The sequence below is a fragment of the Vidua chalybeata genome, chromosome 27, assembly GCF_026979565.1.
Source record: "Vidua chalybeata isolate OUT-0048 chromosome 27, bVidCha1 merged haplotype, whole genome shotgun sequence".
In the NCBI taxonomy this organism is placed as follows: Eukaryota; Metazoa; Chordata; class Aves; order Passeriformes; family Viduidae; genus Vidua; species Vidua chalybeata.
The window spans coordinates 2,566,844-2,581,079 of NC_071556.1; the positions used below are offsets into that span (position 1 = coordinate 2,566,844).

Below are 14,236 nucleotides of genomic sequence, written 5' to 3' on the forward strand. Positions count from 1 at the left end.
TTAAGGTAACTGTAAAAGGGATCTCACTTAAAAACGTATTTCAATTTTAAAATCATGCCCTTGCTCTGTTAAAGATAACAGCTTGTGGCACTCTCAGTAGGCATTTTTCACTTAATCAGCTGACATATCTAATAGTGCTGTGTATGACTTCCCTCCACTGCTGAAAGGTTCTTTACACAACAGTAGAGAACATACTAGAAAACAGGAAAATGCTGCAGAAAATCCGCAGGAAACTGCAGCTGAATCCAAGGACCTGATTCTCTGTAAGACTACTTGAAATGCATTTACTTAATGATTTCAAAGTGGCATTATTTTTGCCCACATAAGAGAAAGGTGAAACCTGCCAGAAGACTGTTTTATAAGCATACTTCAATTTCTAAAACATGCTCCAGCTTCCTCTATTCAACACTCCTGCAGTGCTGAAGGGAGGCCACTCTAATTCAGGATGAGAAGGAGCTTCTGAATACCAGTGACTGTGGTTTCCTTTTAATGCACGCAAGATTTCTGCATTTATTATTATTACTCTGCATTCTTATTGATATCAGAGAACTGCAGGGGTGAAAAAAACCAGCAAAGAGAAGAATGAGAGACATGAGAGAGAGGGGACAGCAAAGAAGGGACAGGAATTTGCACACATGGAGGCTGATGTTTAAGAGCAGAAATGCACATGAAGAGCTCTTTACAGGTGTAGAGAAATAACAGATCTCTAACAGGTGTATACCAGAAATACCAGATTTCTATCTTTTCCAGTCATCCAGAGTAAAGCAGCATCAGTAAACTCAAACTGACCAAAAAATTATTTTTGCATTTACCATCAGTAGAATTTGGTCTTAATCAGATCAAGAATTTGGGAAGGTAAAAAAAAAAACAAACCAAAAAAACCAAACAAAGTAACAAAAAAAAAAAAAAAAAAAAAAAAAAAAAAAAAAAAAAAAAAAAAAAAAACCAAAAAACCACAACAAACAAACAAACAAACAAAAACCTCCACAACAAAAACAAAAATATAAAAAACCCAAAACAAAACAAAACAAACCGGGCAGTTCTGTCAGCAAGCGCTTCCCAAACTGGAGAGGCACAGGAGATATTCCTGAGAAAGGCAGAGATAAAAACTCAGAGGACTGCAGCCAGGCTCTTCCTTGCCTTCTCCTCCCTCAATCACTCACTGAGCAGCAAGAAGATTAATTTGGCAGGGAAAAACAGACCCTCCAAAGGATTCCATCTTGATACAGACTGCGCAGAAGTGCTGCCAACACCAAAGTGCCAACACACTGAGAAGGTCCAAGGATTTGGGTCACCTTGACTGGATGGGGACAGGAGCACCACGACTACAGCTGAGGGTACCAGAGCAACTGAATCTCCCAGAGTGGAAACCAAGCAAACCCACCAGGGCTGCTCCTGGGCTTTAATCAACAGATTTGGAATTAAAGCTGAGAATTTTGGGAGCATCACATTATCTCAGATCTGCTTACTACAGAGACTGTCACTCACTTGAAGCATTTTGCAGGGGCCTGTGCCAAAGATGACCTAATGAGTGACTAAAGCAAGGACCTCAACCAGCAAAGAAATATTTAAGACTAAAAGGCTCATAAACATTAGAAAAGGATTAGAAAAGATCCTGTTCATGGCTGAGGGTAACAAATTTACTATCAGGTATAATAAAAAACATTTCCCTTATTAATGAGATGTTTTCCCAGTGGCTCACAGAAAGTAATTTACAACCTAGGAGCATTTTATTGGAGCCATTACAACACCCAAAAGCATCACCCTATTCACACTAGGAGAGGGCAACAAACCTGGCTGGAAAGGGGCAGGCAAAGACATTTTTTCCCCCAGCTGGAATACCTTCCAGGGGATCAGACACTGCCAATGTCCTATAAATGTCTTCCAGAATTGGATTCCAGGACAAATCTGTGACTCACCAGACATTATGAGCACTATGACCCTGACCTTTGGTCTGGAACGGTACTGCCCAATAAAATAACTCTTAAAAGGCCATTTGAAAACAACAACTCGCAGACAAAAATGCTGTGATTAATCTAACATTCTATATTGACTTTCTTTATCTCAAAGATTTCTTTGTTTATTTTTTAAATGACAGATTAAAACCAAACCACTTTAAAGTAGCTAAGTTCAAACAGGGACAAACTTTAACAGTGCTTCTAATGATACAAGGAGTTCAAGGATATTCACCACCTATGAAATCCAGCCAGCTGAAAAGAGCCAAAACAGCTTCCTTGTGAAATCAGTAATTTTAATATTTTTTTCCTGTTTTCAATTGTCCAGTGCTTTGGGGATCAAAAAGAATCTCTTCCCTCCTTCCTCACCCTTACACCACACACGGAACTCCTCCCTCTTGAACTGACAAAGGAAACAACCCTCATATGAATGATTAACACTGAACATAAACTCTGCATGTATAAACAGAGATGTACAACACAACAGCCAAGAAACATTTCAAACCACCACAGCATTCCAGAAAAAGCAGAGCGACTGTGATAAAACTTCTCAGGAAAGAGGAGGAGTTTCATTGGAACACGAGGAAGTTTCTGCATTGGGTAAATCCAGGTCAGGTACCCTGAGGAACTAGGAGCAGATTTCACTTTGTCCTAGTGGCTCCAGTGGTCGATGTTTACTTGTTTTCTCACTTGTCTAATTACACAGAGGCAGAAACCAAAAACTGGAAGGGTGCAAGGAGATGAGATACTTCACATTCTGAAAGAGAGACAGTCCACGCCAGAGAGCAACAGCACTAAATTATCAAGTTTCAGCCTCCCTGTTAGAGCATTCCTCTTTGTCTCCAAAACAACCTATAATTACTTGCTCACTATATCTGGTTTTATTGTCAAAATATCAGTTGGATGAAGCAGAGAGGGGGGCTGTGAGATTCCAACAGCACAAATTCTGGTGGCCACAGGGTTTTCTTTAGGCACAGAAACACATAAACAACCGATTCTTCTGGTTTTTAAACAATGCCAAGTAAAATCTGCATGTTATCCTAAAAGAAAGAGGAGTCTCAATTCAATTCTCTCACGCTGAACCCTTCCCCCAGTCTATGCTACTGAACTGAAGCAGCAACTATGACAATCATAAAAGGTATTTAAAATATTTCATAGGTAAACAGTAGGTGGAACTACAACACACAATGTCCGATGGCTCCTGTCTGAGAAACCCTGTTTCACGGGTTTCTTTTATTTTACCGTGCCAAAGAGAAACTATTGATTTTATAAAATTAAACAAAAAGGACCAAATAAAAAAGCCTCCCATAAAACTTTCTTAAGAGGGGAGTGAAAAGGAACTAAGAAGCAGCCCTTTTGTCTCTTGGTGACACACCAAATATTCAAATAATATTCAGAAATTGTTCTTATTTATTAGAGCAACAAAACCAAATATAGCAGCAGAAACATTCAGAAAGCTGTTTGTCCGAATCACTGCCTGTTTCCCTGCTCCTCCTCCAAAATCCATCACCACTCCTAGCTCCTGCTGGCGTTTCCTTTCAGCACACAAAAGCTAAGCTGATACCATCTCCCGCTCCTCTCTCCAAGGAGCCAGAGATGTGGAATATTCAAAATGGGTCAGTCTTCGCAATTGTGGACAAACGGAAGTTTTCACCACTTTTTCCCTAAAGCATTTAAGGTCTCTTCACGTACATCCCAGACTTTTCTCGCTGCTGCAGCACCAGTACACACAATGTGTGTAATAACCGAGAGGACGAGGTGCGGGATATGATGATCACAAGGATGCTCAGACTCAAGCTGTGGCATAAAGAAAGCCGGTTTCACACAGCCTACAGCCGCTCGCCTCCCTGCCGCACGCAGCAACATTTTTTCACTCCTCCCGTAGCCCTTTAAAGAGCTTTCTACTATAAACACTGCATCTTTCAAGCTGCGTCCCGTCCCGCATCTAAAGCCCTGAGCTGCACAGGTCGGGAATGCGGTAAACCTGCGGGATTTGGGGCAAAGTGAAGATCAAGCCGCTGCCCCGGCCAAACGCCGGGACCCCCTGGAGCCCTCTGAGCCCCCGCTGCCCGCACAGGGACCGGGGCCGGGCGGTCCCCGCGCCGCGGTCCCGGAGAGGGGGTGCCGGTGCTCGGGGGCTCGCTAGGGCCGGGGGGAGCGGAGCCAGGGGCCGGCGGGCGCGCTGACAGCCCGGTCTCTTACCGGACTCCCCGGGGAGCCGCCGGTTCCCTCTCGGTCCCGGGAGCCGCCGCCACAGCAACAGGAAACGCCCCCGTGTCCCGGAAGGAAAAACGGGAATGAGGGTGCGCCTGCGCGCCGCGGCACGGCCGGGCAGGGTCCCGGCCCCTCAGGGACAGCGCAGGGACAGCCTGGGGCCGTGCCTTCCCCTCAGGGAGCGCACACGGACACCATTAGCCCGCGATTTCCCCTCAGGGAGAGCGCGCGAGCACCCGCAGCCCGCACGTTCCTCTCAGGGAGGGCACACGGACACCCTCAGCCCGTGTTTTCCTCTCAGGGAGGGCACACGGACACTCTTAACCCTGAACTTCTCCTTCAAGGAAGGCACTGGCCGTCCATATCCCGCTCTTACCCCTCAGGGAGGGCATGAGCATCCTTAGCCCACAAGCTTCTCTCAAGGAGGGCACACAGACATCCGTGTTTTCCCCTCAGGGACGCCATGAGCACCCGCAGCCCGTGTCCTCTTCCCCAGGGAGAGCACAGGGGCACCCTTAGCTTGCTCCTTCCCTCGGGAAGAGCACACGCAGCCCTGACCCACACTTTCCCCTCAGGGAAGGCACATGGCCAGCCTTAGCCTGCCTTTTCCTTCAGGAAGGGTACAACTACCCACAGCCTCTGCCTTCCTGAGGGAGGGCACTCCTCAGGGTGGAGGGGCACCCTTCACGCCATCCTTTGACCCCCTCATTCCCCTCATGGAGGACACAGCCATCCCAGCTGCTCCTGCCCCTCAGGGATGGCAGAGCCTCTCAGAGCTCTTGCTTTCCCCTCAGGGAGGGCACACGTCTCCCTTGGCCTGCCCTTTTCCCTCAGGGAGGGCACACAGTCCTTCCAGCACCACACTTTCCATCAGGGGAAGCAGAGCCACCCACAACCCTCACTTTCCTTCAGGGAGGGCACATGGCCACTCATAGGCTGCTGCTTTCTCCTGAAGGGAGGGCACAGGGCCCCCAACACACGTCTCCCTCAGGAGATGCATGAGCATCCTCAGCCTGTGCTTTATCCTCAGGGAGGGCACACGACCATCCATTGCCTGCTCCTTCCTCCTGCAGGTACGGCATGGCCGCCCATAGCACTTTCCCTCAGGAAGGGCACAGGGCCCCCAGCCTGCATGTCCCCCTCAGGGACACCATGAGCATCCTCAACGTGCACCTTCCCCTCAGGGAGGACACATGGCTGCCCAGAAATCATTACTTCTCTGACGGAAGACGCATGGCCCCCCAAACGTGCATTTTCCCCTCAGGGAGGACACATGGCCACCGTTAGCCCACACTTTCCCCTCAGGGAGAGCACAGAATTCCTCCCACACTAAAGAGGCCCCTAAAGGATGGGATGTGGCACCCCAGTGACACCTTCAGCATGGCACTTCATATGTGTTTGCACATTGCCTGGGACTTGAAATACATAATTTGTTATTAAAAGCCCAGTGGGATTTGCCATCTCAACGTGCTGGAGTGTTTATGAACACCCTGCCAAGGCAAAGCTGCAGTGCCCGGAGGGTTGGCAGGTGCTGGCTTCCCTATCTGCCCTTCAACAGCCAGTGCCTGCCCAGGCCTTTGTCAGTGACCCCTGCACAGACAAACGATGAGAGGAAAGGGGAATTATCTTCCCTAGCAGGAGATCCATGCACTGACTCATAGAATCAAACCGCTTGCTGGAAAAACACCTTTCCCCTGACACCAGTAAGGTAGCACAGGGCTGCTGGAGTACTCAGTGCAGGCAGGAAAACTGGGAAGAGCTCACCACCCAACCTCCTCTCCCGATTTCACTCTGAAGATTTAAAATACTGATCGAAAGTTTGTCATATTTTAAATCACACATATCCTACTTGTCTGTTGAGCTTGAAAACACAACATACACAGTTACAAAACAAACTTCCCTCTCAAAATCCACCCTGCAGCCTTCCCCATGCTGCTTTGAAAGAACCTGCCACTTTTTGGGCTGGAGATGTGATGAAATCCTGCCATGGGGCCAATGTGATCTCTGGTTTCCACACTGCCACCTGTTTAATCGATTTTATTTTTATCTTCATGTCATAGTTGCAAGCTTTTCCAAAATGTTCCCTTTTGTGCTGCTTCTCTACAGGACTGAGTACACTGAAGTCCCAGTTGTTTATTGGGGCCTGTCACCACTACAGAGAAATTATCATTACATAAAGCAGTTTGGGGATAAACAGCTGGCTGTCACTTGGTGACTGATTAATCCTTAGGCACTTCAAACTTTGTGCTTTGCTGTAATATAAAAGTAAAGCATTGCAGATTGCCCAACTGCAGCTGTCATGGAGAGAACGTGCTGTGCTTGTGCGGCCTCAGGGCATCGCCACAAAATCAGTGCAAAATCTGGCACAGCAGCCAGCTCCAGGACTCCGTAGCTTACAGCTAAGGTTTGCATTGCAAAGAAGAGAAGGGTACCAGCTGTCTAATCCTGTGTAATTCTGTAAGAGCAAAAGATTTCTTCCTGAATGTGTCTCAGGTTGATTACTGTCCTTATGCATTTGTCAGCCCGAATGTACAAGATCTTGAAGTTTTATCAGGGAATGCAAGGAGCAGCATTTGGAGATGTTCCAGATCAAGGTACTACTGCCCAGAAAGAAAAAGAAAGTGAAAAGCAGAAAAGGAGAAGCACTGAGAATAGGATGTACTTTGGTTTCCTTCTCTAAGCCCACTCGAGCTGGCTGAGCTAGCTCTGTGTCAGGACACTCAGCTCAGTCAGTGTTTCCTCTGCAACCAGCGCTGCAGCCGCTTTCACATTTGCTTCAGATCCTGCTCCATTGGCTCAGAACCACCTTAACCCACAGCCCGACGCAGCCGCTCTGGTTTTGCCTCTGTTTATTTGGACTCCTGTCAGTAATAGTTTATTCCAAGTGGGACTCCCAGTCCATTTATCACTGTCATCATGTTACAGCAGCCAAACGTCCTTTTCCCCCCCAAAACAGAAGAATTTTGGCAGCTGTGCCTCTCTACGGAAATGCAAAGTTCCAGGTTGTCTGCTGCTTTTCAGATTTCTCAGAACTCTGTGTGGGCTGTGAACAGAAATTTCAGGATAGAAAATAAAGTAATTCCTCCTTATCATAAGCCAAAACTATCTTTCACCTATTAGCTCATTACTGCTGCACTGGGAATCCAAAAGCAAAACACTGCAGGCACAAGTGCCGAGTGAAAGGTGCATTTCAGCCCAAATTTCAGGTCTAAACCAAAAGCTATTCTAGCCTCTTCTTGGCCCCGGGAGGATGTTTGCCTGACAAACTGCAGAAATCAGTGTCCTCTTCCTTTCTCATGGTGAGAAAGGAAATGGTTTTCCAAACCTCTTTCACAATGCGCCTTAAATAAATCCTGGAGACCAATTGTTACAGCAACCAGTTAAGAGATCAGCCAGTGCACTGAAGCAGCCAGCATGGGTCAGCCTAGGACAGGTGGACAGTCCAGCACAGCCTGTATTGTTCAGGAAGATTCATTAAACTGAGCACCTTCTCTTAAAGGAGTTTGTCTGAAGCCTGCCAAACTTTGGTCACAGCTATAGGTTTCCTTGGAAGAGGATGGTCAATCTGACACCCCTGTGGGGGCCTGGGCTCTGTCTTCCCTGTGAAGTAATAGAGATTGATTCGCAACTAAAGATGTAGAAATCCCACCTCTACCCCAGTGCTCAAGCTCAAGGGAAGCAATCCTCCTTCCATCTGTATTCCACAGCATATCCCTGGCTCGCCTCCATGGCACAGCCTCCTTGGAGAGCTCTCCTCCTGTCAGGGCTTCCCTGGGACTCATCTAACTCTTGTTGTATAAACTCTGGAAGCGTGTTTATAAGAGAGGATTAATTTAGGCACAGAACCTTCTCCACCCAGGATAGCAAAGGCTCAAGAGAAGCTTTCTCATTTCCAGGTGAACAATAAACCTAGGGACTCACAGCTCATCATTTACGTAACGGCAGAGTTTGGGTGGCCACTGTTGTCGAGATCCCTGTGTCTGCAATCATTCCTCTTTGTTTTTCATCCCTACCAGGCTCCTAACTGCACATCTGTGAGCTGCAGAGACTCTCCTGATTCTCTGCTCTCAACAGACAGCACAGCCTTCTTCTCTCCTGGGAGTCTCGTGGGGTGAGGCTAGACGGGAGGAATCAGTGGGAGAGAGAAATGAGTTACCATGTACCAGGCTATCTGAGCTGCCCACTTTCTTCACAGCTCACACACATGTTTCTAGCAGAACAATGTTTTTTTGTTCTGACTTAAATGCAGAATTCCTCCTACTGTTACTGTCTCTAATAAGAAGACCTCTCGCTCCTCCAGCTCATCACATCCATGGAAGTCACTAGACCTTTTGTGTCTACTGGACAGTGAAAAGACCTCAGGCTTGCAATCATTCTCCCATCCTTCCTCCCCCTTCAGCTTATCCCTTGCTTTAACCACCATCTTTTCCTGTTTTCCACGAGCCCGTTTTGCCTTGGACCACGTGGTGGTGCTGCAGTTAAAAATACCACGGAGGCAACAACAGCAACAGCAGCACCTGACCAGCGATGGGCAGAGGGCTGGCCGGGGGCCAAGGCGTGGGGATGGTCAAATGCGAATCCACGAGGAGAAAACAAGAGGCACTGCCAAATATCCTCACATCCTGGCAGCTCTGTCAGGCTCAGGCTGAGCCTGACAGAGCTGCTCACACTTCTGAAAAGTAGGCCTGCTGCTCTGGCTTCCCGGTGGCCACGGAGCTTGCTGTCCCAGAGCTCTATCAGGGACTAGTCAGGAGACCACTCACTGCTCCGAGCTGCAGTAACGGGAGCTGCTGATATCAGCTACCAGCTCAGCAGCAGCTCGCAAAGGTTTCAGCCCAGCATCATCCAAATATAGGCACTCTCAGGCCATCAGCTGTCACACCACAAGTCCCAGCCCATCTCTCACCACAGACAGGCCATTAATTTTTATGGACATCTCAGAACCCTGCCTGATTGTTCAGCCTCAGGTCAAGCCACTGCAAAGGGAATATTACAAACCAAGCTGTGCTTCTCTGCTGCCTGTGTTAGCCTGGGCAGACAAAAGCCAAAGGAGGTGTCACAGAGTCCCAAACACAAACCAGTGCCTCAGCCACCTCAGAGTTTTTCTCCTGAACGTTCACAAGACAGAACACAGATTCCTTAGGGAAGGGCTGGAAAACAAGGTGAAAGTTACCATAACTCATATACAGTCCCTGTGTATTTATGATGGACAAGCCATGCTGAGCCACACTCTCATTTCAACAGCCAACTCCTGCTCCAGATCACAGATCTCCATAGGGTTGTGAATCACTCACACTAAATGCCCTCAGAGTTCCCAAGACCATACAGAGCATGGCTCCATGCTCATGGGTATCAAAGGCTGTCTGCATCCTCCCAGGTTAAGATATTTTTGTAAAGCAGCATGCAGTACTGCAAACAGAGCCTCTGGCTGGGAGATTCCTCACACAGGAACGACAAGGCACAACTCTGCCTCCTCCCATTAAATTTCTGTTTTCTCTAAATATCCACAGGGTTCTTATTCAGCTCCCTGCTTCTTACTTTTTGCTGTGATGCCTGAAAAATGCTCACTAATAGCCAGCTCTGTGCCCCTTTTCAGTTTCCCTCCAGCTGCCCTGAAGGGAAAATATATTTCTCACCACACATGTCCAAGGGCAATCAGTCCCTTTATGCCCCAGAAAGGCTTTACTGACCTTAAGAGCCTCTGAGAGAGCAAGCATTGCTTGAGGGTACAGGGTGGAGAAAGAGAGCAATCCTTTCATTTCCAGAAAATTTTCTCTGCCCACAGACAATCCCTTGAGAATTAAAACATTCTTCAGTGCCCTGAGTACCTGCCCCAAAGAGGAAGGACAGGGTTTGTCAGCCAAAGCCATGCCACAGTGGATGCAGTGGGAGCACAGAGGTCCATGCACGCTGGCACTACTTAGAGCTGAAAAGCAGCAATCTTACCCATGCACATCCTGGGAGGCAACATTTGACTTTTTGTTAGTTAATAGAATTTTGGATGCTCTAGAAATCCCTGTGCCCATGCACAGGGCAGATGCTGAGCTGAGACATCACTGTGGCTGTGCAAAACAGCCTAAAAGATCCAGCTACACTCAGGCAGTTGGGACATTTGTTCAGGCAAAGCAGAACTTCATGATAAAAAAGAAATTAGTAAAAGAGAAGTTGACCTAGAACCCTCCTTGGGGGAAAAGGGCAGGAAATGGTCAAGTGGCCAAAGAAAATGAGGATAAATTATTGCCAGGCAGGATTCAGAGATTGTTTAGGCTATTTAGAGAAACAACCAAGCCAGGCCAAGCAGAGTGGTGGGGTAGAGTCGAGCCAGGCAGAGAAGTGAAGCAATCCAGGGAGTGGTTTAGGCAGGAGAACAGCCTGGGCTGGAGGGCAGGCGAGGAGTGCAGGCTGGGGCAGAGCCAGGCAGTGACAGCCATACTCACTCAGGCACTGCAGACCACTTTTATTCCCAAGAGGTTTGGCACACAGTGAGCAGCTGGTGCAACTGGAGAAAACCCCTGGCACGAGCTGGTGCCCATTGATATCTTTACACCTCTCTTTTGTCTCCTTTGTCTCTTTCTCCTTCTCTCTCTCCTTGAGCTGCTCTTTGTTCTTACCCTGGAAGGAGAGAAGAACACACTCAGTCACAGGCCTCGCACTGCCCACACGTTCCTTTCCCCCTTTCCCCACTGTACAAGCGAGCAGAGAGCTGGTGGGCAGCAGGTACAGTGGGATGGCAGTGCTTTTCCCAAATGCCTTCCCAGGGCTTGGGCCAGTCCTTCTAGTCTAAGTCCATTTGTGATGAAGGGCAGGACACACTTGGCTGTCCCTCTGCAGGCTCCTCCTGCCACAAAGAGTGCTCCAGGCAGTCACCCAGCCAAGGCACTCTTCTTGCTGTGCACAACAATGCCAAGGCAGCATAAGAGCATCCAGAACGTGCCCTGGAGCAAGGAGGGTTGGAATTCAGGGATCACTCAGTCCCACACACTACTACCACTTTAGGGGTCACAGTGCATCTGCTGACCAACATAGAGGCCTCAGCCATCCTAAAGCAATCCAGCTAACTGTTCCCTACGGTCAGATCCCCTTTTCTACTTGAAGAATTTAACAATTCCTTCCACAAATTCAACATCTCTCTCTCACCTTATCCTTCTGCCAGGATCCAGTGACTCGGCTCCGCAGGGAACTCAGACGTCGCATCACCTTTGTGCCTTTCTCTGCTTTATCGCTCTTCCCACTGTCCTCATTTCTGAAAGGAGACCAAAATATCTTAAAAAAAGGGGAAATTCACCAACCAAGCCCAGCTTAGGGAGATCACTGATGAAGTTCATTGAAGCATTACTTTAGGACCCCAAGTGTGATCTTTCCATCTCCTGGAGGATCTGGTTTGGCATCAGCCATGCCACTTATTAATGAGACACTTGCAAAGGAGCTGAGCTTTCAAACTATGTGTGCAGTTTTTGTTCAGTGCCCACTCCTGGCTGAACCCCTGCAGATACCAGTGTCCTGCACACAGGAGTAGTGGGGCAGTAGAGCTTAGATGGAGGGGACTCGAAATCAGTCTGCTCTCAGAACACAGAGTGTGTGTCACCTGCTGTCTCACTTACTCATTAGACAGGAACTCAAACCAAGTGAGGTTCTGCTGGGAAGAATCGCTGCCTTCTTGCACACAAGCTCTCTGCTTCACCCTGCAGGGAAAAGGCATCAGACACAGCAAAGAGCACAAGAGCAGAACTTCTGGGTCAGCTGAAAGGCTCATTTTCTAGATGAGTCAGGAACATTTTTAGAGTTACCGAGGAGGCACATTAAATGCCCCTTCTCCTTGCAATTCTACCCTGGTTTCAGTGGAATAAATCAATTATTCTGGTACCCTGGGGATTTGCCCCACAAGGGACCAAATGTCCTTTTCCAGGTGTGTCTTAGGCAGACCTATGACCTCCCCACATGTCCCTGTCCCAGACACACTTACCCATGGTAATGTTTCAGCTCCTGAAGTACCTTCTGGACAATTAACCTACCAAGGATGGGCAAGAGAAAAGCAAGGGATTAGAAAATATCCTTGTACAGACATTCTGCACCCCACAAAGCCTCAGGTGCTGGTTTATGACCAACTGCTCAGCTGTGCCCCAGCACGGAGTGGGATTTCCTTTGCTGTTGCATCCTCAGTAGCTCAGATACACTCAAAAATCTCTCTCCTCTCAAACGAGCAGGACTGACAATACCTACACGTGGTCTGGGGACACGTGGTCCTTCTCCAGCATCTCCAGAGCAGGGGGTTCAACACCTGGAACACAAAATGCTCTCAGCAGACATCCTGGTTTGCTTCTGCAGAGCACCACCTTGCAATCTGTGCAACTGGACCCTGTTAATCATGCTGGGCTCCCACTCTCTCTTGACTGGTGAGGGAGAAATGCCAGGAGCAGTTAGGGAAGGAGTTTCTGCTCTTGACTGGTGAGGGAAGAGAAGGCTAGATCACTTTTCTGTGTTACTCCTCCCCTCCCCAGTCTGTGTATTTGCTGCTGAGGGTCCTGCTTGCAGTAGGGTAGGAGCTGGTACAACCCCAGAGCCCTTCCCCATGACAGCCAGCCTCCCCTCCACTTCCCAGGCTCTGAGATCACCACATTTTTCTCCGGGGCAATCCTCACAGGTGGGACTCAAGTAAGGAGTGACCAATGCACTGGCCACAGGGAGGTTATGTGGCAATGTGTCACTGGGGATGGGCACGTCTGAGCTGAGACTGTGCTGCTAGCCAGGGCCAGACTCAGAACCAGCTTGGCTTTGTATTTCAGGAGCTCCTGGGACCACGTGGAAGGGAAAGCAGAGGCTGTCCACACTTCCAGAGGCTACAGCTCCAGTTTTTTTATCTTCTTAATCGCACCTTGAACCCATTTAATGGCATAAAGTCTATACCAACCTTCCACAGCTGGAAGAGAAGTGTTGAAACTGTGAGGTATCTGAGGGGAGGCAACAGTCTCACAGGCTGATGGGACAGACTTGGACCTCAGTCTCTTCCCATTGCTGACACATTTCTGGAGAAGTAAAAAGTCACAGAAATCTTTGGTGCTTTGTGCATCAAGGGAGCCTCCATCATGGCTGATTCCTCACCCTTTCCCTCTTGTTTTGTCAGAGTTATGATGCAGGAGAACATTAGGCCCAGCTGTTTGTTGGCTCCAGGAACTCTGGAGTAAGTGACACTCGTGCCTGAAATCTTCTTAGGCACTTCTCACTTTTACTGGATGTGCAGCACCGTGATGCAATTGTCCTTTTAATATTAATTGAATCTAAAGGTATTCCCCAGAGCAAAGCAGTGTGTAAGGGGGGTGTGTGTGTGGGTGTGTGACACTGCTGTCTTCAACTACTTGACAGAGGATTAGAGAGAAGATAGAGCTAGACTCTTCTTAGAGATGCAGTGACAGGACAAGAGGCAACAGGAAGGGAAATTCCAGCTGAATATATGGCAAAAGAGGGCTGTACTACAGTCAGCTCCCAGGGCCTTTATCCCACAAGATGGGGCAGTTTATCTGAAAAAGGCCATCCTTGCTAAGATTCCTGCAGACCTCCTGGTTCCACACTGGCATTGAAGCAGTCCAGCCTGCAGCTGACAGCTGTGTATGCTGCTTTTCTGCACCCTCAGCTTGCCCTGCTGCCCCTGTGCCCAGCCCACACTCACCACCTCCTGCAAGCTGGGGCTGGCCACGAGGTCTGGGCGCAGCGGCTCTATCTCCACTTTGATCACTGTGCCACCCCGGCTGCTGCTCCAGGCTCCCCGTTCTCCTTTGGGCAGCTGAAGGGACACATGAGGCTGGAGGCAGGACTGGCTCCTCTTCTCCACATCGTCCTGCTCTGGGTCACTGCCCAGCTCTGTGACATCCAGGCTGAACCTAATCAGGAGGCAGGAAGAAGCCTCAGAGCAGACCTGAGCAGACCTGACACACTGTGCCCAGCATGGCACAGCCCCTGCAATGTCCCTGGCTGGGTGGTCCTAACAACCTCATGCAACTGGGACAAGGAGGCACCCCACAGCAGGCATGAGGGAAAGGAAATGACAGGAAGTGTCAGCCTGGACACCAAGT

The 14,236-nt window shown here is 48.7% G+C and overlaps 1 protein-coding gene across 1 annotated transcript in view; it reads right to left on the bottom strand.

Moving 5' to 3' along the window:
- ARHGEF18 (Rho/Rac guanine nucleotide exchange factor 18) overlaps positions 1-14,236 on the bottom strand; it is a 48,755-nt gene that overhangs the window by 27,114 nt on the left and 7,405 nt on the right. The window contains exons 4-10 of the mRNA XM_053965795.1: positions 13,834-14,044; positions 13,078-13,192; positions 12,390-12,447; positions 12,133-12,177; positions 11,771-11,851; positions 11,307-11,412; positions 10,607-10,781 (exon numbers count right to left, since the gene is read on the bottom strand). Coding sequence (XP_053821770.1) covers positions 10,607-10,781; positions 11,307-11,412; positions 11,771-11,851; positions 12,133-12,177; positions 12,390-12,447; positions 13,078-13,192; positions 13,834-14,044 — 791 coding nt within the window. The remainder of the gene's footprint in view (positions 1-10,606; positions 10,782-11,306; positions 11,413-11,770; positions 11,852-12,132; positions 12,178-12,389; positions 12,448-13,077; positions 13,193-13,833; positions 14,045-14,236) is intronic.